Source organism: Chanodichthys erythropterus, chromosome 11 (genome assembly GCF_024489055.1).
Source record: "Chanodichthys erythropterus isolate Z2021 chromosome 11, ASM2448905v1, whole genome shotgun sequence".
NCBI classification, from domain to species: Eukaryota; Metazoa; Chordata; class Actinopteri; order Cypriniformes; family Xenocyprididae; genus Chanodichthys; species Chanodichthys erythropterus.
This window is the reverse complement of record NC_090231.1, coordinates 16,312,877-16,338,003: the sequence shown is the minus strand read 5'-3', so window position 1 is coordinate 16,338,003 and position 25,127 is coordinate 16,312,877. Positions and strand designations below refer to the sequence as shown.

Genomic DNA, 25,127 nt, shown 5'->3' with positions numbered 1-25,127 from the left:
TTCAGTTCAGTCGAGGATGTTGAGATGGTCGGCAGATGTAGAAGCACATACATCGAGAGACTTCACACACACGGCTTTAATCAGTTGCACGTGAAATCAGCGGCATTTGCGCGCACCAAGAGATCAGATTGGATAAGAAAAATTCCTCTTTCTAGGACAACCACACTGGTATTTTAACTGAGCCTACAGGAACGCACACATCTCATCTGAAACTCGCTTTTGCAGTGGAAATCTGATGCGTAATGGTGATCTCCAGAGGGCTGTCTGAGAATTAATTCGGCTTCATTTAAACCCCCCAAAATGCAGGTCATTCTGTTTGTTACGGTAGTTTTTCTTTACATCAAAAATACTGTCGCAGATACTTCTAAACTCAAGTGTCCGGAGCGCTGTGATGTGAGCAAGTGTCCGAGCCCGAGCTGTCCGAGCGGGTATGTGCCGGACCGCTGTAACTGCTGTCTGGTGTGCGCGCAGGGAGAGGGCGAGCCGTGCGGCCGCAAGGACGATCTGCCCTGCGGGGACGGTCTGGAGTGCAAGCACCCGTCTGGAAAGAGACTATCCAAAGGGGTGTGTCAGTGTAGGTACAGTAGTAAAGTGTGTGGCAGTGACGGGAACACGTACGGTAACATCTGCCAGCTGAAGGCCGTGAGCAGGAAAGCACTGCAGCAGGGTCTGCCCGCGGTCACCAACGCGCACAAAGGACCCTGTGAAAGCAATCAAGGTAAGTCATTTGTGTATTGCAAGAGGAAGGCATTATATTTAACATATATCAAAATATGTATTTATGCCTATTTAAAAATATTTTTATATATTTAATGTATATCAAAATTTGCCTTTATTTATGCTGAAAATGTAATGATTAAAAGGGATTTAACTACAGTCTCCACATTCTCCATTAATAATAAATTAATACAGGTATCACATTTTTACACTCTAAAAAATCCTGGGGTTTTTAAACCCAAATATGGACCATTTTTTAATTGAATTTTTAACCCAACGTCATATATGACCCGAATTTGGGTTCAAACAACCCAGCATTTTTTTGCATTTACTTATTTAATTGTTTATTTAATGATTGTGGTAGTGGTACAGTACTTGTAATAATGGTATTGTGGTAAAAAAATATGAGATGTAGGCCTAACACACACACACACACACACACACACACACACACACACACACACACACACACACACACACACACACACACACACACACACACACACACACACACACACACACACACACACACACACTCCATAGATGTAATGTTCTTTTTTACTGTACAAACTGTATATCACCTTACACTAACTCTACCCCTAAATCATGCCATCACAGAATTCTTTTTGGCATTTTTTGAGTTTCAAAAAAACTTAGTTAATAATTTTTTTATGGTATTTGATTTACAAGGATACAGGAAGTGTCCTCGTAAACCATGTTTACGTTGTAATACATATCATTATACTTTTTTTTATATAAAAATGAAAAAGCCACTAATAGAAATAAACAAGAAAATAACAGAGTTTATACAACAGTTGGTTCTGGTTCCCTAATCTGATTGGTTGAGAGTATTTACCAGCCATGCAATATTCTACTATTAATGTTGCAAGATTCATTAATTATAAAGTTATTCATAAATTTTAGCTGCAAGCAGCTCTACAGAAGACAACAGTGTCATTATTCAGCTCACTTTAGTTCAATGTTGATACAGTTCAGTTCAAAAACTGTGTCACTGTTGCAAAGTTAGCAGATTTACAGAAGACAATAGTTTCATTATTCCGATCAATTCGTTTCAGTTTTTATTCTCATCCGATACTGTCAGTGCATTTTCCCTTAAAGGGTTAGTTCACCCGAAAATGAAAATTCTGTCATTTATTACTCACCCTCATGTCGTTTCACACCCATAAGACCTTCATTAATCTTCGGAACACAAATTAAGATATTTCTGATGAAATCCGATGGCTCCGTGAGGCCTCCATAGGGAGCAATGACACTTCCTCTCTCAAGATCCATAAAGGTACTAAAAACATATTTAAATCGGTTCATGTGAGTACAGTGGTTCAATATTAATATTATAAAGCGACGAGAATACTTTTGGTGCGGCAAAAAAAACAAAATAACGACTTATTTAGTGATGACCGATTTCAAAACAATGCTTCAGGAAGCATCGGAGCACAGTGAATCTGTGTATCGAATCTGCAGTTCGGAGCACCGAAATCATGTGATTTCAGCAGTTTGGCGGTTTGACCCGCGATCCGATTCATGATTCGACACACTGATTCATTTATGCTCCGATGCTTTCTGAAGTAGTGTTTTGAAATCGGTCATCACTAAATAAGTCGTTATTTTGTTTTTTTGCCGCACCAAAAGTATTCTCGTCGCTTTATAATATTAACATTGAGCCACTGTACTCACATGAACCGATTTAAATATGTTTTTAGTACCTTTATGAATCTTGACAGAGGAAGTGACATTGCTCCCTATGGAGGCCTCACGGAGCTATCGGATTTCAACTAAAATATCTTAAGTTGTGTTCCAAAGATTAACAAAGGTCTTACAGGTGTGAAACGACATGATGGTGAGTAATAAATGAGAATTTTCATTTTTGGGTGAACTAACCCTTTAATTCTGGGGGGAAATTTGGTAAACACTTTAAGGATTTCACAGATGTGCAGCCAGTATCTCCTGTAGCAACAACATGATTGAGTGCACTGTGTTTTACGAGTCTCATAATTCCTGCATTCAGAAGATACTCCACTGAGCTCCACTAGCGACAATCACATATCAAAAATTCACTGATAATCAGATGATCCATCATGTATTTGGAACAATGGGACTGTGACCTCCAACTTGACGTGCAAAATGCAGCTGCAAAATCAGAAATAGAGCTGTTTTGTGCTCTGTAGACTAGGCATGGTTTCCTCTGCGCTTCTCAGAGGAGGTTGCCCTTTTTCTCTGATTTTGGACCTCAATACCAACACCCTTTCCTTTATCACTAAAAGGAAATATCAAACTGCTTTCAGATCAGCAGTAAAACATTATCTCTATTGTGACAGGAAGAGGGAGGAGTCACCTATTGGAAATGGTACCACATCTCTGGAGACACATTATCAGTCTAGAACTGAATTAAAGGTCTACTTATGGGGTGAGATTATGTGTATCAGATGACCTGGTCAGCTTTTTAGGTCTGTTAACTCCATAAACACTACAATAATTCAGCAAAACCAGATTTAAAGGAGTCAAGCTGGTAGCAATCATACACCCATTAGTTACTGTAATGCCACTGGCCACTATAGTGTATATATTTGGTGAATTACTCAGTAGTGAGGCAAGCAGCAAAACTTTAAGCAAAAGAATCCGCAGAAATGCCTATTTGGAGAGCAGCAAATCATTACAGCAGTAAAAGTCACATAAATTATAGTCTATCATTCTATACAATTTAGGCTAATAAGTCTAAAACCTCAAAATAAAACACTAACCCTTGCAATCATTGTATTAAGTAACCCAGTGCCTTAGAAACAGATGCTGCCCAGCAGCTTTCCACCACATTGTGTGATCAGCTGCTCTTCTGATGTCTCGTCTCTTCACCATTTCAGACTGGAAAAAATGAATGAGGAAACTATTGAGACATTCATCTTTGGTTTATGCCTGGCTCGCTTTGGGTTGAGTGGCGTTTTTTAATATTATATGTAATTGTCTAAATGTATCTGCACACGTTGCCAGTGGAAGCTGACTTACTTGGCAGTCCTCCTGAAATCTTAGAGGTCACAGCTCCGTGATGCAGCCATACTGGAATGTGCTTTTATATGGGGTGTTGCATTTGATTAATGATTAGCAGTTGAGTGTTATTTTATTGCATGCTTCTTTTAGTTTCTCACAGCTCATAAAATTATAAATCTTAAATACTTTCATCCGGAAAGCCAGGAATAAAGCTTTAAAACATACTGTATATTGCAGTTATTTGGACAAAATAGCTTTAGACATTTATACACTTCCATTCAAAAGTTTGGGGGCCAGTAAGATGTATTAAATTGATCAAACAAGTGATTTACAATTTTACAAAAGAATTAAATATTAAGTAGCACAACCGTTTACTATGGAAGCTTGTTTCCACCGCTGAATAAAAAAGATAATTATGACTTTTCTTTAGAATTGGACTTTATAAATCACAATTGCGAGTTTATATCTCACAATTCGTACTTTATTTATCGAATTGCGACTTTATCATGCAATTCTTATTTTATAACTCACAATTGTGAGTTTATATCTCACAATTCTGACTTTTTCTTGCAATTGCAAGTTTATATCTCGCAATTCTGAGATATAAACATGCAATTGCGAGTTATAAAGTCCAGTTCTGAGGAAAAAAGACTGACTTTGCGAGTTACAGTCAGAACTGTGAGATATAAAGTCAAAATTCTGAGAAATAAAGTCAGAATTGCAATATAACTTCGCAATTCTGACATTTTTCTCGCAGTTCAGACTTTTTCTCTCAGAACTGTGAGATGTAAACTCACAATTGTGAAAAAAAAAAGGTCAAACTTATGAGATAAAAAGCTGCAATTACCTTTTTTATTCAGTGGTGGAAAAAAGCTTCCATAGGTTTCAACATTGATAATATTAAGAAATGTTTCTTGAGCACCAAATCAGCATATTAAAATGATTTCTGAGGGATCATGTGACACTAGACTGGAGTAATGGCTGATGAAAATACAGCTTTGCTATCACAGGAATAAATTACATTTTAAAATAATAAAACAGTAAAAATATTAAAGTAAAAAAGATGTTATTACTGTTTTCATTGTATTTTTGATCAAATAAATGCAGCCTTCGTACATTTTGAGTAATTTTCCATTATTATTAACAGTGCACAGCATAAATGAGTACACCCCCTCTAAACAAATACAAAAGATGTATTTTCTCTATGATCACTAATACAATTCATGGAAAGATGGCAAAACTAAAATGTAATAATCATATACAGAATAAAAACTAAGAAACATGTGTCATTAATAGCCATAGAATAAGTAAATTAGCCAATTTTGTTAAAATTAAGGCTTGCAGAAATGAGTACACCCTAGATTTATTCAACAAATGTATAATATTCTAGCACTTAGTATGTCCTCCATCATATGTCCTCCAGTATGTCAATATACTGCTCTGACCCTTCTTGGCACGGAGTGTACAAGTTCATGACAAATTGTCACATCTGCCCTGTTTAACTCCTGGATGATGAGCTCCTTAAATGCCCTGATCTTTAATGGGGATTGTTGCTCAACTCGTCTCTACAGAATCCCCCACAGGTGCTCAAGAGTGTTAAGATTGAGTGCAATACATGTCCACAGAAGGTTTTTCACCTTGGGAGAATGCATATCCTCATTGTCATGTTGAAAAAATGCCCAGCAATGCAGGGAATGAGGAAAGGGTAACATTTTCTGTTTCAAGTTTGTGTATTAAATTACACAGTGGTGTGAGAATTCATGACAGCATTGATAAAGCATAACTCCTTCACACCTTCAGCACTCATACAGTACATCTCTATTTAAGAGCTTTACTACCACTGAACTTTACTGTGGGAACCAGGCACTTCTCACTGTACTCCTCCTCTAACAACACCATAACATTTTGGATGCTGTTAGATCCAAAATGATTGATTTGGTCTCATGAGACCAGAGTATTGATTCCCAGAATCTATATTTTGTAAATATGGGCTTTGGAAATGGCTAACTGACTTTACTGTGCTTTGGCTACAGTACACTCTAAAAACTCCTGGGTTATTTCTTTAACCCATTTTCTGGGTTATTTGTGTTGGGTTAAAATTATGGGTTATTTTTTCAGAGAGTAACCATTTTCTGGGTTATAGGGCTAATATTTTGACCCAATTCCTGGGTTGTTTAGGTTTCTGGGTTATTTTTCAAAGAGTAACCCATGTTCTGGGTTAACGCCCCTTCCCCCCGCCCTCGCTGTTGTTCTGGAATTTTCTCACAACAGTCGTTTGAAACAACCGTCACTTGAACTTGAACGCACTCGATCCGTTTTGGCCTGGGCTTCTTCGGTGCAACTTCATCGCGTGTTCAAGGTAAGCAAGTATTTTCAGTGTCAATGTAACGTAAACTTTTCTGTGTCCATGTCCCCGTTGCTAGTTTAGCACCATCTGTTGAAAAAATGACCATGGCTTACCGTGGTAATTCTGTGGTTAGCACGTAGCCGCCCACGGATATCGCGACAACATCTAACTAGTTTAAAGTCCGTGTAAAGTCAAAATAAATATGTGTTTTGAGTTTGTCAGACTAAATAAGAAAGTGTTATTAACCACCCAGCCAAATTTGAATGATTAAAAATAACGATAAGTTCATGAAATTAGGTGTCAAAATGGTTGTGCTTTTTACACATCGAGAAACGTATGATCTATTTAATGTGTTTAGAAGAAAATGACTGAATTCTCTTTACACGGTCTTTAAATTCTATTTTTCATAAACTGTGCTGTACTTATCTCATTGTTATAATACTGGTAATAATACGATAAGCACAGTGCAGCTAGTGGCGACTTCATGCCGCGTTAAGGGGGTCGAACACCGGACGAGAAGCGCCGCGCTGCGCCGCGTCTAGGACAACTCAAGGTATCGCGTACTTTCTCAGTTTATGGCCAGCAATATTGTTATGTTTTAGGACATTATGAAATTAAGATAATGTCAGTAGTATGTTATGATTGTACTGTATAATTAAATACAACCGTTGCTGAGTCTGCAGTCTGAACACTTTACCTCAGAGCGTCCGTTAACTGAATGAATTGAGAATATCACCTGAAAATCCAATAACATCAGCAATTTTCATTCAAGCAGCTGATTTCTGTAAATTAATGTAAAACTAAATTTATATTGCAGCACATGGTGAAGTCAGTATATACATTAACGACGATTTGAGACAAATAAGTGTAAATTTAATATAAATCGATGTACATGGCGCTCTGTGGCGCTGCAGGATTTTGAACAAGGTCCCGAACCGTTGCTGGGCGCCGCGGACAGACGCCGAATGGCGCCGCCGGTGTGTGTACACTCATAGAGAATAATGTGTTTGAATTTTAAATACGCTTCTCTTCCGGTGTGCGACCCCCTTTAGCCGCGGCTAGAGCGACGAGGCTACACAATAGTTATGTTAACCAGCTGCGCTGTGCTTATCATATTATACAGTGCCCTACTGTCTTAAGTAGTGAGAGTTAAAGAAGCGTTTCAAGTCTTCAAATTGTTGCTAACCTCTATTGCTATGTTTTCTTCAGGTCATTATAAATGGACAGCTTTGTCGCTGATAAGCTAACTGAGTGGCGGATGTCTGGGCTGATAGAGAATTTTAGAGGTGAGCGTTTTACTCTTTTAAGGGATAATTCACCCAAAAATGAAAATATGATGTTTATCTGCTTACCCCCAGGGCATCCAAGATGTAGGTGACTTTGTTTCTTCAGTCGAACACAAATGATGATTTTCAACTCCAACCGTTGCAGTCTGTCAGTCTTATAATGCGAGTGAATGGTAACACAATTTATAAGAGTCAAAAAATATGCTTAGACAAATTCAAACTGAACCCTGCGGCGCGTGACGACACATTGATGTCCTAAGACAAGAAACGATCGGTTTGTGTGAGAAACCTAAGCGATTGCTGAACGCAGTTGGACATAGTGGTGTTTTAGAGGTAAAAAATTATATAAATACTGTTCGGTTTCTCGCACAAACCGATCGTTTCGTGTCATAGGACATCAATGTGTCGTCACAAGCCGCAGGGTTTAATTTGGATTTGTCTAAGCATATTTTTTGACTCTTATAAATTGTGTTACCATTCATTCGCATTATAAGACTGACAGACTGCAACGGTTGGAGTTAAAAATCATCATTTGTGTTCTACTGAAGAAACAAAGTCACCTACATCTTGGATGCCCTGGGGGTAAGCAGATAAACATCAAATTTTCATTTTTGGGTGAACTATCCCTTTAACTGCCCTCATATCATCTCTCTATACCTAAATATTTTTCTTGAATATGGCTTAAATGTGTCAGTGTAAGATTTTGTGACAGTCACAACTTCTTTGACAGTGGGGAATGCATCTCTATAATAACCCTTATAGTTAAAAGATACTTGTGCCTTGTCTTTAAGCTGTTATGCATAATAATGGGCCAGATATTCACCTTTGCATTAATGTCATTATTACACTTGTTAATGAAAGAAAAGATGGACAGTATAGACTGTCATTCACACAAAATGGGTAATGCTGCAAAAGAACCACATTAGTTAACTAGCAAATTGGGCCACGTTTTTTTTTTTTTTTTTTTAAACAAAACAAAAAAAAAAAACCAACAGCATTCCTTAAGAGTGATTATTTATTAGCTTGATAATCAAAGAGTGTCTGGTGAGTGGTTCACAATTGTCTCGACTTATTAACAATACTCATGTTGTCTTGTTTTCTGTCTTTCAGGTGAAGACATAGATGAGGAGGCATTTCTTCTCTTAGATGAGGACACTATCAAAAATCTTGTCCCTCAAGTTCAATCCAGTTATTGAATGTTGTCAAATGTTTGAGAGAAAATGAGTTGTTTATTTTTCTATTTTTTCTAATGTCTAATGTTATTACAGTGTGACCTAAGATAAATAGGTCCAAGTGTGTAGAGTTTAATTTAATTTAATGCAATAAAAATGTAAAAGTGCTTGAAGTGTGTAAGTTTCTGAAGTTTTATTTTCTGAAATAAGGCATACTGGCATAGTAACCCAAGTTAGGTTATTTTTGACCTTTGACCTTTGGTTAAAAAGGGACCTACTAATTTCTGGGATATTTCAACCCAGATATTGGGGTTGTTCTTTTGACCCAAAAGTTGGGTTATATTAACTACAATTTTGGGTTATTTTAACCCAAAATTTGGGTCAGGTATTTAACCCAGAAGTTGGGTCAAAAAGAATAACCCATTTTTCTGGGTTGAAATAACCCAGAAATTAGTTGGTCCCTTTTTAACCCAGGATTTGGGTCAAAAATAACCCATTATGGGTTATTTTTGACCCAGGAGTTTTTAGTGTGTAGTTCCAGTGAGAACAACAACCACGCATGTCATTTCTGCAAGCTGCATCTTACTTTGTGAGATAAACAGTCACTCTTTTCATAGCTTTTGCTGGCTCTGAGACACTCGCTTGGTATTTCTCCTATTCTTTGTCTAGCAAAAAAATCCCTCATCACTAAATGAAAGCTTAAAATGAAGGCCTGATTATTTCAGGGGCCTTGTCACAAGTCCATTGTTTTTGAATTTCTGTGTTACATTTGCTATATTTTCACACTTAAAACAATGATTTGGTAATCCTCTGTCCTCTTTTGTGCTAAGAAATAAGTCTCCTGACAGTTCTCTCCCAAGTGCTTCCATTATTGTCAGCATTAAGTCTGAGAATGATTCAGTGGGCTATATAACACTTTTAATTGTCAAGAAATTACTTCTCTTTAAATGTTTTGGTTCAACATACTTACCTGTTGATCAAACATTGCCTTAAACTTACACCAGAAAAATTTTGTTTCGTTTTATTTAGTAACATTTAGGAGTGTGCTGTGTACTCATTTTTTCTACACAACATTTTATCACCTTGATAAGAAAATCTTATTTTCCTGAATAAATTTGACATGCTTCTTTGGTAATTGATTAAGCAGACTTGCTGGAACATTATGGCCTTGTTTCACAGACAGGGCTTAGCATAAGCCAGGATTAGGCCTTATTTCAATTAGGGCATTTAAGTAGCTTTTATAAACTTTCAATAGAAATAAAACATTACTGGTGTGCATCTTGAGACAAAACAACCGGGGGTATATCTCTAAAGAACCCTAACATGTCTTCTAAATAATTGAGTAATTGTTGACTTTCAGAAGTTCCAGAGGGGGTGTACTCATTTATGCTGTTCACTGTATGTATTTAACACATTTCTGGGGCTTGCAACAACTCTTAATTACAGCCTAGACAAAACTTTAATTAACAAAACAATTATTAATTAACAGAGGCAGTGATCAAAGCTAAGTACAATGTAAGTGTATTTAAAGTCCTGCAGTACTAAACAAGGTTTTAAAGAGTCTTAATTCATTAATGACTAATGTTAGGTTAGTAGGACAATAAGGGTGTGCACACAAAGGAATGATGGCTGTGCCAACAAGGCCAAGAGGAAACAGCAGTCAAGGGAAAAACCACCCTGATGTTTGCAGAAAATAACATGCCCTAATTACTATAACTTTGAACACACTTTCTTCTTTCTCTCTCCAAACTCTTTCATACGCATACTGCACACCCAACACAACTCAAGCATGCATAAGGATAAAAACCACCTAGTGATTATAGACCCAGTTATAGAGGAACATTTCCTGTGTTTGAAAAGACTTTCTCCAGCTATCATCACTGTATGCCATCTGAATCTGCAGGAAAGAATTTAAACACTGCATGCCTGCTATGCCCTCTTTAGCCAGAAAGGCTATTTGAGACTAAAAAAAGACAGTAGCTGTCTTTTAGGGCTGGTTTCGCTCAAATCATAGTGGGATTATTAACACGAGCAATTCTTTCTGCTAGTATAGGTCCCACACACCCCAACAGCCCGAGGTACAAATTCAACTTCATTGCTGACGTGGTGGAGAAGATCGCCCCTGCTGTGGTGCACATTGAGCTGTTCCTAAAGTAAGCCCAAACACTTGCAAACACTTTCATGGTGTGGTAGCTGTCTGTACAGTGCTTTAAAACTGTGGGGAAGTGAGGAAGGTGTTTGGCAAACACAGCTGTGTGAGGGTCACTGCTGTCTGTAGTTAAGCTCAACATATGCTCTACTGCTTGCCAAGGCTATTCATTTGTGAATGATGTCAGAAAGTGTGGCGTGGAGAAATTGGGTAAACAAATGTTTTATATAGGCCCATATTTTTTTTATTATCTTACCTAGTAATTTATTGAAAGATACATTTTGTGGTGATTAATGTTTTGAAATACATTAAACCCTTGTGAAAAAGAAGTGTGTTTTATTGCATTGTATGAACACTTGAAGTGTACTTCAAATATTAAATGCATATTTTTCAAAAACTGTACTTGTAGATAATATAATATTAACTCTTTCCCTGCCATTGACAGAATTTTATGTCATTTATGACAACGCTTCCCGCCATTGACTGAATTTTCGGGCAATCCATATTTTCGCTGTTATACTGTAGGGGGCGCTGTTACGCATCTTCTGAAAGAGTACAGAATATCTGCCTGGATCAAAACACAGGCAAAAAAGAAGCAGAAACATGTGATAAAAGCATTGCTTATGCACATGTAAAATAACGCAGTCACCAAACATTAAACAAATTAATATTACAAAATTATATTATATTATATTAATATAAACAAATTATATTATTATTATTAATATTAATATTATTCATATTTAAGCAGATTAAGCAGAGACTCTGGTCTTTCTTTTGATATAGCTTATTCCGTGTTCAGCTATTCATACAATAAAATATTCTGAGGTTCATGAAAGTTTTGTGAAAATTACCAAAAAAAAAAAAAAAAAATGCTGGCAGTGGCTGGCAACTTAAAAAAAAAATTGTATGGTGGGGAAAGAGTTAATGAAATAAAAGGCCACTTAAAGGATTAGTCCACCTTTAAATAAACTTTTCCTGATAATTTACTCAGCCCCATGTCATCCAAGATGTCCATGTCTTTCTTTCTTCAGTCGAAAAGAAATTTAAGTTTTTAATGAAAACATTCCAGGATGTTTTTCCATATAGTGGACTTCAATGGGCACCAGTTGAAGGTCAAAATTAGTTTCACTGCAGCTTCAAATTGTTCAACATGATCCCAGACGAGAAAAAATTGTCTTATCTAGAGAAACCATTGCACATTTTCTAAAAAATAAATACAATTTTTTACATTTTAACCAGAAATGCTCATCTTGAACTATAGCTCTCTTCTTCTTCTCTATTAGAATTCCAGCAGTGTAGACGCTGCTAAGTGTATTACTGCCCTCCTCAGGTCAAAGTTTGAACTAATTTTTATATGCAATATGCTAGTTCAATAGTATATAACAATTAGTTCAAACTTTGACCTGTGGAGGGCAGTAATACACTCAGCAGTGTCTACACTGCTGGAATTCTAATAGAGAAGAAGAGGGCTAGTTCAAGATAAGCATTTCTGGTTAAAATGTATAAAACTGTATTTATTTTTTTAGAAAATGAGTGATTGTTTCTCTAGATAAGACCATTATTTGTCGTCTGGGATTGTGTAGAACAATTTGAAGCTGCAGTGAAACTAATTTTGACCTTCAACTGTTTGGTGCCCATTGAAGTCCACTATATGGAAAAACATCCTGGAATGTTTTCATCAAAAACTTTAATTTATTTTTGATTGAAGAAAGAAAGACATGGACATCTTGGATAACATGGGGGTGAGTAAATTATCAGGGAAAGTTTATTTAAAAGTTGACCAATACTTTAAGTATACTTCACCTCCATGCATATGTTTCTTAACATAGTTACCATTTTAAAAAGTGCACTTTATAACAATTTTAAAATAAATATTTTACTTTAAAGTGCATTTTAAACAATTATGTTTTAATCTTTTGTCATGTTTTAAAGAATTACTTATTTCAACATATTAAAGCACATGTAAAGTAAAATATGTTATAAAGATTACACATATACATGATGTAGTGTGTGTTTCAATATTACATTTAAAGTGTTACAAACTTTTTTTTTACAGTCTATGGTTACAAATTACAAATGTGTACTTATTACAAATATATTTAAATACATATACACAAGCTACAATCAGACACAAGCTACAATAATGACATTATATGTCATTAAATTATAGTTTAGTTCAGTGTTCTTGTCAGTACAGTACATTTGGCAGTACACTTTAATCATATTTCAAACTAATTATGAAATTAAATATAAAGATGTTCTTAAGTCCTACTCTGTTGGGTAAAAATGCATTATATAGTTCAGCTAACTGTATTTCATATAAATTTAATGTATATTTAATTGCTATTAACATCATAAGTGTCTGAAAAAATTGTATTCAGTTTGCACTTTAGTCCACTTTCAAATAAAAATGTCCTGATAATTTACTCACTTCCACGTCATCCAAGATGTCCATGTCCTTCTTTCTTCAGTTGAAAAGAAATTAAGGTTTCTGATGAAAACATTCCAGGATTTTCTCCTTATAGTGGACTTCAATTGGCCCCAAATGGTCAAAATTACAGTTTCAGTGCAGCTTCAAAAGGACTTTAAACGATACCAGACGAGGAATAAGGGTCTTATCTAGCAAAACGATCAGTCATTTTCTAAAAAAAAAAATTAAAAAATTATATATATTATTATAAAAATTAAAAGTTTTTAACCATAGACCCTCATCTTGCACTAGCATATAGCATATGACAATTGAGTTGAACTTTGACCTGTGAAGGGCAGTAATACACTTAGCAGTGTCTACACTGCCAGAATTCAAATAGAGAAGAAGAAGAAGAGAGCTAGATCAAGACAAGTATCTGTGGTTAAAACGTAAATAATTTATTTTTATTTTTTTTAGAAAATGACTGATCATTTTCCTAGATAAGACCTTTATTCCTCGTCTGGTGATGAATGTAAAAAAAAAAAAAATTTTTTTTTGAATTACTCTGAAGCAAGTGAATGAAACTAAATAGTGTGAATTTTGTCAGATGCCTTATACTGTATGTTCACTTTTTCCCCCATAGCCACCCTCTCTTTGGTCGGACAGTTCCGCTATCCAGTGGTTCTGGTTTTGTAATGTCAGAGACTGGACTGATCGTGACTAATGCCCATGTGGTGTCCAGCACCACTCCTGTTTCGGGTCATCAGCGACTCAAAGTACAGATGCGTGACGGGGATGTGCATGAGGCCACTATCAAAGACATTGACAAGAAGTCTGACATTGCCACTATCAAAATCAACCCACAGGTAAGATAAAACTGCAAAATGTTTTTTTTTATAGCACTCAAAGATCAATCTTTATAATACACAAGACAAAGTGTGTTTAATCAATTACTTCCTACAACCCCTTTGGCAGAAAAAGTTGCCTGTTTTATTGCTGGGTCACTCTGCGGACCTGCGTCCGGGTGAGTTTGTGGTTGCTATCGGCAGCCCGTTTGCCCTGCAGAACACAGTGACGACAGGAATTGTCAGCACCGCACAGAGAGATGGAAAAGAACTGGGTCTCCGTGACTCAGACATGGACTACATCCAGACTGACGCCATCATCAACGTAAGACACAGAATAACCAGAATAATGCATGTTAAGAGTCTTAATGGGTTTTGTGTAAGAAGTCTAGACAACTTCTGAAATTCATTTCTGAAATCACGTTGCATGCAAGTAATGCTTATTAGTCATTTGTACATATTATGGAAATTATGATCAGAGCTGTGTTAAATATATTGAACATAACGTAAGTATTGAACAAAAATAGAAATTGTGAGAAAAAAACCTTTGAAACAGAAAAAATATTAAAGTCAAAGTCTTTAAAGGCAGTTATCTTCTGTTAACGTTGCTTCCTTTTTGATTATCAAGATTTATGATTGCATTACTAGAGGTTTCGTAATTATAACCAATTTTATTCTTCTTTAGTTTTTACTTGCAGTCCTGACGGTTTGTTCTCGTTGAGTTTTGGAGTGGAAACTATTTATCTGAAGTCTCAGATTTTTACTTCTTAAAGGAACACTCCACTTCATTCACAACACAACACTTCGCTCATTTTCCAACTCCCCTAGAGTTAAACAGTTGAGTTTTACCGTTTACGAATCCATTCAGCCGATCTCCGGTTCTGGCGGTACCACTTTTAGCATAGCTTAGCATAGTTCATTGAATCTGATTAGACCGTTAGCATCGCGCTTAAAAATGACCAAAGAGTTTTGATATTTTTCCTATTTAAAACTTGACTCTTCTGTAGTTAAATCGTGTACTAAGACCGACGGAAAATAAAAAGTTGTGATTTTCTAGGCTGATATGGCTAGGAACTATACTCTTATTCAGGCGTAATAATCAAGGAACTTTGCTGCCGTATCATGGCTGCAGCAGTGCAATGATATTACGCAGCGTCTCTCACAAACGTCTCCATGGTTGCAAGGCATGTTCCCTGTGCAAGCAGGGGCTCACGGGCGCTGCGTAATATCATTGCGCTGCTGCAGCCATGGAACGGCAGCAAAGTTCCTTGATTATTACGCCTGAATGAGAGTATAGTTCCTAGCCATATCAGCCTAGAAAATCACAACTTTTTATTTTCCGTCGGTCTTAGTACACGATTTAACTACAGAAGAGTTAAGTTTTAAATAGGAAAAATATCAAAACTCTTTGGTCATTTTTAAGCGCGATGCTAACGGTCTAATCAGATTCAATGAACTATGCTAAGATATGCTAAAAGTGGTACCGCCAGAACCGGAGATCGGCTGAATGGATTCGAAAACGGTAAAACTCAACTGTTTAGCTCTAGGGGAGTTGGAAGATGAGCCTATTTTCAAAAAAAGTGTAGTGTTCCTTTAAATTTTTGTCCAATGCTTGAATATTTATGTTCAGTACTTTTGGCACATATCTAACCCCACAGATAAGGTATGCATTTTATTTGAACTGTCAGTAGATTCTTACTGAGTTTTAGAGTGTTTTTGGAGATTTTAACGTTATTTTATGTTTTTATTTATATTTATGTTACTTATATTTAAGTAAATTTGGCACAGATCTTATCCCATATAGATCAGGTATGTGTAAAATTGTTTGAACACCAATAATTAACATAATTTCTTTTTTTGTTCTTAGTATGGGAACTCAGGTGGACCACTCGTTAATTTGGTAATTATTTCCTACCGTTTCCTCTGACAGTAGACTTATAGGAATAGCTCACCCAAAAATAAAAAATCTGTCAATATTTACTCTCCCTCATGTTTTTCTCTTATCGTATGGTGCACAAAAGATGAATTGTTTGAAGAGTATCCACTCTTTTCAATATAATTTAAATATTTTAATATTTATTTGTGTTCCACAGAAGCAAAGATATACTGTATTGGTTTGGTACATCATGAGTTTGAGGAAATTGTGACAGCATTTTCATTTTTAGGTCTCCCTTTAACAAACATACTGATATTGTATTTGATTTTTCTTCTTAATTTGTCTTCTATAAGGATGGAGAGGTGATAGGAATCAACACACTGAAGGTAGCTGCAGGAATCTCATTTGCCATTCCTTCAGATAGGATCACTCGATTCTTAAATGATTCATTGGGAAAGCAAAACAAAGGTACATGGAGCAGCTTTTGTTCAAGGGAATGCAGTTGTATCCATTATTGCTGAATTAAACATGTTAAAACTTACATATTGTTTCAGAGACAAGATCAGTGAAGAAGCGTTTCATTGGAATCCGAATGCTCACCATCACAGAAGCGTGAGTGTCCTTCACTACGCATGTAAATGAACACCGCTTTGCTTTTTAGTCATTGTGCATGTGTGTATGTGATACATTCTGTCTGTCCTCTCCAGTCTCGTGGAAGAGCTGAGGCAGCAGAATCCAGATTTCCCTGATGTCAGCAGTGGGATCTACGTCCATGAAGTGGTTCCTCACTCTCCTGCTCAGAAGTAAGCATTAGCCAAACCAGATGATCTGTGGTCTGTCAGTTGTGGTTGTGCTTCAGAACTCCCAGCCAAGAAGTTTGATCTATGTCTGTGCTCTGTGGATGACAGCATTTTGAATACTACAATCAAAAAGAAATGTCAGAATACAGTATAATACAGTTTTATGTAATAAATCAATAAGAAGTGATTATCATTAGCATTTCTTATACATATTCTGAAATTAGGATGAGCTTGAACAAAGACATAAGAATGCTGAATTAATTCCTGCAAATATCTGGCGTCATCCATTTCAGACCCCTCCTCATCTGGTGCTACTTTAATGTTTTTCATATCACACTGCTAGGGCTGTCAAATGTCAAATCGATTAATCGCATCTAACATGAAAGTTTGTGTTTACATATATATGTGTGTGTGTATATATATATATATATATATACACACACACACACACACACACACACACATATTATGTAAACAATCTTTTATGTTAGATGCGATTAATTGCATTAATCGATTAATCGCATCTTTGAACACAAGAAGGTTTTTTTTTTTTTTACGTAAATGCATAGTAGTTAAAGGTGCTAAAGAGGATGTTTTGTTTTATAATTATTCCAATATTGTAACCGTCTTTACTAACTGATAAAACACTATTTATTAGGTGCACTGAAAGGAATAATATTAATATACATCCTCTGTGTACGAGGTAGGGCCTTAAAAACATCAGCCAATCGTTTACGCAATCATCGGCCCTCTGGCTTGTCAATAACTGCCGTGACATTCCTTGTGAGAGACGTGCACGGGTTGGCCCTCTGGCTTGTCAATCACTGCCATGACGTTCCTTGTGAGAGACGAGCGATCCAGTAACTTTCCAGACTCTACAGGCACCGCATACGATGTTTTTGTCCGGAGACAGGAGTAACAACTGCAGATTATGAGTTACCTGCGGTGAGTCCGACATAATGAATCCACTAACATGACACAGCGAATGCCAGTGGTAAACACTCGTGTTCCAATACTCGTGGCACGAGTTTTGGGAGGCGCTCCCTCGAAAGGAGGGGGGTTGTTCTTACGCATGCACTCATTTAAAAAACTCAGTAACAGTCTTTGGTTTCTCAGTCGACGAAAAGATCCTCTTTATCACCTTTAAAGATACCTTATATAAAATTTTAACCCTGTTTTTTTATAATAAAGTGAAAAAAAGTGTCACTGAAAGTGTCTCAATCTCCGATTACATTTCAATCATGAAAAATTGTCTGCCATTTTTAATTTTGTCCAAAACCTACTTTTGAAAACTAGTCCTATGTTTTCCCCCGATCGGAACCAAACCAGTGAAGAAATGTTCTCTAGACTCTGAATATCAGTAGTTATCAAAAAAAAGTTGAAATTTTGATTCTCGTCGTTAAAGGGATAGTTCGTGTAATGAAAATTTGATGTTTATCTGCTTACCCCCAGGGCATCCAAGATGTAGGTGACTTTTTTTCTTCAGTCGAACGCAAATTATGATTTTTAACTGCAACCGCTGCCGTCTGTCAGTCAAATAATAGCAGTAGATGGGAACTTCAACTATAACAGTAAATAAAACTTGCTTAGACAAATCCAAATTAAACCCTGCGGCTCGTGACGACACATTAATGTCTTAAGACACGAAACGATCGGTTTGTGCAAGAAACCGAACATTATTTATATCATTTTTACCTCTAATACACCACTATGTCCAACTTCGTTCAGCTTCCTGTTAGTGAGGTCAAAAAACGCGTTCTGAAGACGGAAGTGATGTCTCGCCCATATACTTCAATGAGCGCGAGACATCACTTCCGTTGTCAGAGCGCGATCAGACCTTACTAGCCGGAAGCTGAACAAAGTTGGACATAGTGGTGTATTAGAGGTAAAAAATGATATAAATACTGTTCGGTTTCTCGCACAAACCGATTGTTTCGTGTCTTAGGTCATCAATGTGCCGTCACGAGCCGCAGGGTTTAATTTGGATTTGTCTATGGAAGTTTTTTCGACTCTTATTGTTCAAGTTCCCAATCACTGCTATTATTTGACTGACAGACGGCAGCGGTTGCAGTTAAAAATCATAATTTGCGTTCAACTGAAGAAAAAAAGTCCTCTACATCTTGGATGTCCTGGGGGTAAGCAGATAAACATCAAATTTTCATTTTTGGGTGAACTATCCCTTTAAGGGGTGCCAAAACGTTTGAAATAGGCAGGGTCACTTTTACTAAAATGGCTATAACTCTTGAACGGAATGAGTTATTTTCACCAAACTTGGTATACATGTGTATGGGCTCATTCTGTGGTCACAGTAAAATTGAGGCGATTGGACACAAGGTGGCGCTATAACCTGAAAAAAAATGTGAAAACAGCTATAGCTAAGAAACTGTTAGTCCGATTGACTTGAAAATTGGCATGCAGTGTCTTGGTCCAAGGAGCCATGATTGTATATAAGGACATTGGCGTATCTCGAAAAATATGGCTGTCATCGGCCAATACATTTTGAGCACCGATTAGACAAGGTTAACGAAGGCCAATTGGAACAAAACTTGGTGGGCATGTTCAACACACCGCTTGATAGAGGAATCTTTGGCCATGTGTTTTGTATATTGTAATGGACTTTTTAAAACTGCAGTAAAAATACAGGTCAAAATATTAAATTATTTCATATTTATGTATTTTTTCATATTGTCCTGATCATATCTACTGGCATTTTGCGATAATGACAGACAGACTGTACGATATCATTTTACAAATGAAAATTTAAGGATACAATGGACAATTGTATAATTTCTTCAAATGTGTTTCAGAGGAGGCATCAGGGACGGTGACATCATCGTTAAGTTAAATGGAGAGCCACTGATGAGCACCAGCGACCTGAAGGAAGCGCTCAACCAAGACACGACTCTACTGCTGGAGGTGCGCAGAGGCAACGATGACCTGCTCTTCAACATTGAGCCTGACGTCATCATGCAGTGATGTCATCATTTACTCAGAATGTGAGCCATCAAACTTTCATCATGTCAGTCATGCGCCATCATGGCCAGAGGAATGTCTAACCATCCTTCTACGAAAAACACCAAGGACCTCTATTACAAGCTGAAAAGAATCTAACCTTGAGCTTTCGCAATCTCAGTCATTTCAAGGCTGTCAAGAGATTTTATATGAAAAGCATTTCATAACAACACACTCTCTTTGAAGCAGGATTGAAGTGGAGAATGATTTAGTTCATGGCAAATATGAAAACTTGCAGTACTGTATTTTGTAGAAGACGACAAAGCTGGTGATATTTTTGAAGTTTTGTACCAGAAATAGCCAAAAGCCAAAAATTGAAATATAAGAATATTTAATAAACAATATAAATTTACATAAATAACCACATCATACATAATAATAAATAAATAATAATAATGAATATATATATATATATATATATATATATATATATATATATATATATATATATATATATATATATATATATATATATATATATATATATATATATTTAATAGATTAGTTTGTGGATTATTTTATTGATACTTAAAATGTCATTCCTTGCTGAAACTTCATTGGAGCACCAGTCGCATAAATCAATTGCTGTGCAAGGGTTTTTAAAAAATAAATTTTATATAATTTCTGTAGAATGACTGTCATGAAGAATGACATTTTTATATGGTCATCTTTTCCAATGAAATGTTGTGTGCTTTTTATATGCAGAGATCAGTGAGACATCTTCTGTTCATGTAATATGTTTATCAGTTTGTATATGCTCTATTCATGTTCCTGTTTTTCTACAGCATGTCATATGACTTGATTAATATGCTTTCAAATATGCTCTTATTTTTGGTTCTCTTCAGCTGGATCTATGAACATTGAACCTATGAAATAAAACTTTCTCAGAAAATAATCACTTGGTGGAAGATATAGTAGGCTATGTGCTGAAATTTGAAAGAGCAGTCAGTTGAAACGAATGTACAGAAGAGCTAAATCATGTTATTTGAGATACATAATATAAAAGAGGCGAAGTCCATCGGGTCTACTGATTCATGATGTTTCGGTTGGAAATTCATGGATCCAGAATACCCTTCAGAACTTTCCAGTACACAAAGCTTTTTCCGCCAGTTCTCACAGTCAGGACAGGACCTGTGGATCACAAAATCCAGACATGACACACGGCTGTATATTTTAAGCTGCGTATGATGATTTTACAGCTTTACCATTCATTAAAGTAAGCCTGTCTCTTTGAAGAACACCATTAAGACATGTGCATTTAACCATTAAGATATAAGGTGCATCCCAATTTATGTACTTATGCATTATTCTATGCCATTTTGTAGTAGTGTGTTCACAACAAGAAAAAGTGCACATCAAATACCCGGACGATGCACTTATTTAACAGAAAAAACTAAGTGTTGAATGTTGGACACTTCATGCAATCAACAGTCGCAGCTTTCCTTAGGTAACAGTGGGCTATCGGGCTATAATGTTGGATAGCAAAATAACCTTCTAAAATTCATACACTAGTCATTAGAGTGCATACATACATAGTGCATAGTGAATGTCATTTGGAACACAACTAAAGACTTGTGAGCTGAATATGATTGTTGACTCTTTACCAAAACTGAGATTTTGAAAACACAGTAAACTGTACAGTAATTCACCATCAGTGGTTGTATAGAAAACCCAAAAGCACATTTGCATTAAACATGTATTTTGGGAAAAAAATGCAAAATGACTGCCACCACTGTCTGCTGTAATTTTTCAAGAATAACCTACAATTTTGTGTTTTCTGAGATGAGGGGCTTTAGAAAATGTCTCTCTAAATGGAAAGCTTGTCATGTGTGCAGTTTGTATAAAAAAAATCCTTTTTTTTTTTCCGGAAGGTCACATACAACTTAAAGGAAACGTAAGTGTGGCGACCAGGGCGGGCGAGAGCCGTGAGGTAACGGCGTGAGGCTGGTGACGCGAGTGTTAATGAGCTTCACCTGGGAGGCGCACCGGCCTTGAGTCCCTCACGGAGGAGCTCCGGGAGCATAAAAGGAGGAGCTACTACCGTGAAGGATGAGAGAGGACCAGGCCTGGACTTTATTTTATGCTCCCGGAGCTCCTCCGTGAGGGACTCAAGGCCGGTGCGCCTCCCAGGTGAAACTCATTAACACTCGCGTCACCGGCCTCGCGCCGTTCCCTCACGGCTCTCGAACAAGACATCAATGAATCATTGTATAACATCATTTGGCCACACCCACTGACTGACAACTGTCTACACCAGAAGCGAGCGTCACAGCATACAGATATTTCTGATGTACTCCACGTTCTTGAGCTACTCCCGACAACAGGACAAATGGAGTTTGCACCTCTGTACAGCCTTTAGAAGGACCCCAGTGTCAGGGACAAGTGGTTGGTTTATTTTAATGGTGTTTCGGGATGGATAAGAGGATTATATGTTTGTTCAGAGCATTTGACTGCAGATTGTTTTGTAAAAGAGGCAGTGTAATGGAGAGTTTGCAAAGAAACTTTTGTTGAAAGATGAAGCAGTCAACTGTATTGGATCTGACATTAGCTTCATTGCAAAGCACAACAATTTCATAATGCTTTGTAAGTGAGGATTTTATATGGATAATAATTTCAAAACACTTACATGCAATAGTGTATACTTCATATGCAGTGACATTAGCCAATCATAACAGTGATAGTTTACTGACAAGCCACCCCTTAAAACTGATCATTTCAGATAGAGGGCCAGAATGAATGTTGAAAATAATTTTAGCAAATAAAATGACAGAAAAAAAAAAAAAAAAAATATATATATATATATATATATATATATATATATATATATATATATATATATATAAGTTTATCTCAAAGAACATTTTAAAATAATTTTAAAAAATACGTCATGACCCCTTTAACATTCTTTTCTTAATAAATGTGATATCTTTTCACATTTCTCTTCATGCAGTTGTCAAACATGCTGATTTAATTTGCCCTTAAAAAAAACACAAAGAAACGCACAACTATACAGTATATAACATATTAAATAATATATGTCATATGTCATTTGTGCTGAAGTCATACTTGCTAAAGAACAGCCTTTAGGCCAAACCACATGTACTGTAATCATGTAGGAAATCAGAATTGAGTCTTTCAAGAGTTAGGATAAATAGACTCCTGACATTGGGTCGACAGATGACTAGTTCTGTTTGGATTTAGCATATTAGCATGCTGTTGTGGCTGAAGTGCTATGCCAACACACCCAAGTGGTTCAACTCAGAACGGATCTGGCTGTCTACAAGCTGGGTAAATAAAGACATGGCACAAAAAAATAAATTAAACAAAGATGTGTTAAACAGGGCGTGTGTCCTGTAATAATAATAAGCTATGCAGCTAATTGCTAATTATAGTTCCTAAAGTGTATGCCAGCCAGTGGTTTCCGCACAAAAATCACTTCTAAACGCTGGTCTGAGACCAAAACTAGTTACATTTTTCAGTATTTCTATTTATAAGGGAGACTGCCTTTCAGCCATTAGGACTACTAAAAGTGCTGTGGTGCCATGGTACAGTAATGGTATATGTATAAGACTATATACCATAGTACTGAATTATCATATCTATAGCTTCAAAGAACAGCATGGTATTACCATAGTATACATGGAAAAAACCATAATACTTTTTAGTAAGTGAAACAGCTGATTATAGAATACGAAACAAACTCATCGATGTTTCACAGTGATACATATTTCATATTGTTTCATTTAAGTTCACTCTTTGGTCTCTAAACTCGACCACATCAATAAAAACAAACTAGTGGAGGGTTGAGTACTAGATTTGTGTGTGTGTGGGAATGTTAATTCAATGAGACATGCTCAGGTCCATCGCCAGAGACCTCATGTTAATGTGTGGAATGCAGACACATTCTCTCAGTCACACATATAGTGCAGATAGGGACATAAAGAGTGCACAAAGGAAGATAGCAACAAGTTCTGAGAATAAGGTGAAAAATAGGACAAATCCATGAAAACCCTCAAATCAAAGCACCATTATTTATATAGCACTTTATACAATACAAATTCTTACAAAGCAACTTCACAGTAAAAAAAAATAGGAAAATAACAGAACCAGTGATGAAAACTCTACAGAATCTCTACAGAAGATAATAGTGTCATTGTTCAGCTCATGTCAGTTCATTGTTGGCTCAGTTCAGTTCAATAAATGTGTAATTTTCATTAATTATATGAAACTAGTTCAAATCAGCTAAGCAGCAAAAGGCATAAATTTAATTATTTGGCTCAAGTCAATGCTGATTCAATCCAGTTCAGTGTCGATGCTGCAAAAATTGTGAATTATTAAAGTTTTGATTTAGCTATAAAGCAGCAAAAACATTCTTCAGATGAATAGTTATTTTTACACTAAGAATAAAAAGGTTCTTTTTAGATCTGTTCACTGCAAGGGTATTAGGGGAAAACAAAATGGTTCTTCTGTCATTGCTGTGAAAACCAGCGTCACTCATTTGTAAAGTAGACCACTTCATTATAATGAGCTCTCTCTAGTTCCTGCACTTGCACACAACAATGGCCCATTTTTACCCAAAACCATGAGATGACAATAACACCTGTGTTAAGTGTGCTAATGCACTGCACACTAATCTTTAAATAGGAAAAACTTTGAATCAGGCATTCAAGATGTCTAATTACAGTGTTATTTGTCTGTCCTATGCTTCAACATAATATATGATATTATAAAACGGTTAGTTCCTGTCCTTGATTCTGATTGGTCAGTAGCTGTTTTATTCCTGATAAAACGGCTATGACCGCTTCACCCAATGGTTCTGTTTCACTACAGCAACCACTCGTAGCAACGTAAACTGTATGTTCTCTATTGATATTGTTCATTGAAGCTTACTGTATTATGTAGAAGAGTATTGTGAGAAAAAGATCAAGTGAGCGAGTTTATTTCCTGTATTTAGATGTAGCTTTTTCCTTCAGGTCAGTCCTATGTTCATAATAGAAAATCTGTTCAAATGTCCGATGTATTATCTTGTCCTTTTAACAATTAAGGGGTTTTCCCGTGACTGACAGCATTAGTCAAAGCATTTTTTTATATTTTTTTATAATAAAGTATTTATTGGGTTGGCAATGGATTTGCTCCTCTCTGTAGTCAAAGCATTTGTCAGTACCATCTTGTTCCATGTTCACAACAATTCAGTCTTTTCAATATAAAAGTCTTCGCTACTGACTGACACACTCATAAAGACAGTCTTTGCCGCCATCTAATGGCGTAATAATGTAACTTTTGTTGCTGTTCACTGTCAGGGACTAATTTTTTCCGGCGGAGGAAATGCTTTTAGTTATAGTTTACTTCATGAGATTTGAATTGATACATATTTTTAGCTTTAATATTTGTATTGTGTGGTAACCGTTTTTGCCTAACAACGCCCTTCAGCAGTGACTTATTCATGATACAGCACAGCCTCTCATACCTTAATGCTTATCTCTATATATATATATCATACAGCTGCACTG

The 25,127-nt window shown here is 36.3% G+C and overlaps 1 protein-coding gene and 1 long non-coding RNA gene across 2 annotated transcripts; both read left to right on the top strand.

Moving 5' to 3' along the window:
• The first annotated feature begins 10 nt into the window (after positions 1-10).
• Positions 11-19,976, top strand: htra3b (HtrA serine peptidase 3b). Its single transcript, XM_067400502.1, has 9 exons — positions 11-718; positions 10,576-10,675; positions 13,728-13,950; positions 14,060-14,254; positions 15,797-15,829; positions 16,159-16,273; positions 16,360-16,417; positions 16,513-16,608; positions 19,413-19,976. The coding sequence occupies exons 1-9, from the start codon at positions 301-303 to the stop codon at positions 19,579-19,581; spliced, it is 1,407 nt and encodes a 468-aa protein (XP_067256603.1). The 5' UTR covers positions 11-300; the 3' UTR covers positions 19,582-19,976.
• On the top strand, positions 5,797-8,794 carry LOC137030286 (uncharacterized). The gene is made up of 3 exons (XR_010896398.1): positions 5,797-6,076; positions 7,274-7,350; positions 8,461-8,794. It is a non-coding gene; the product is annotated as an uncharacterized lncRNA (long non-coding RNA).
• Positions 19,977-25,127: the final 5,151 nt, after the last annotated feature.

Bases quoted from the DNA above. Each gene is read 5' to 3' on its own strand.
- htra3b (XM_067400502.1), top strand. From the start codon at position 301: ATGCAGGTCATTCTGTTTGTTACGGTAGTTTTTCTTTACATCAAAAAT. The intron at 16,274-16,359 runs GTACATGGAGCA...ATATTGTTTCAG, and splicing joins ATTGGGAAAGCAAAACAAAG to AGACAAGATCAGTGAAGAAG. The intron at 16,418-16,512 runs GTGAGTGTCCTT...TGTCCTCTCCAG, and splicing joins ATGCTCACCATCACAGAAGC to TCTCGTGGAAGAGCTGAGGC.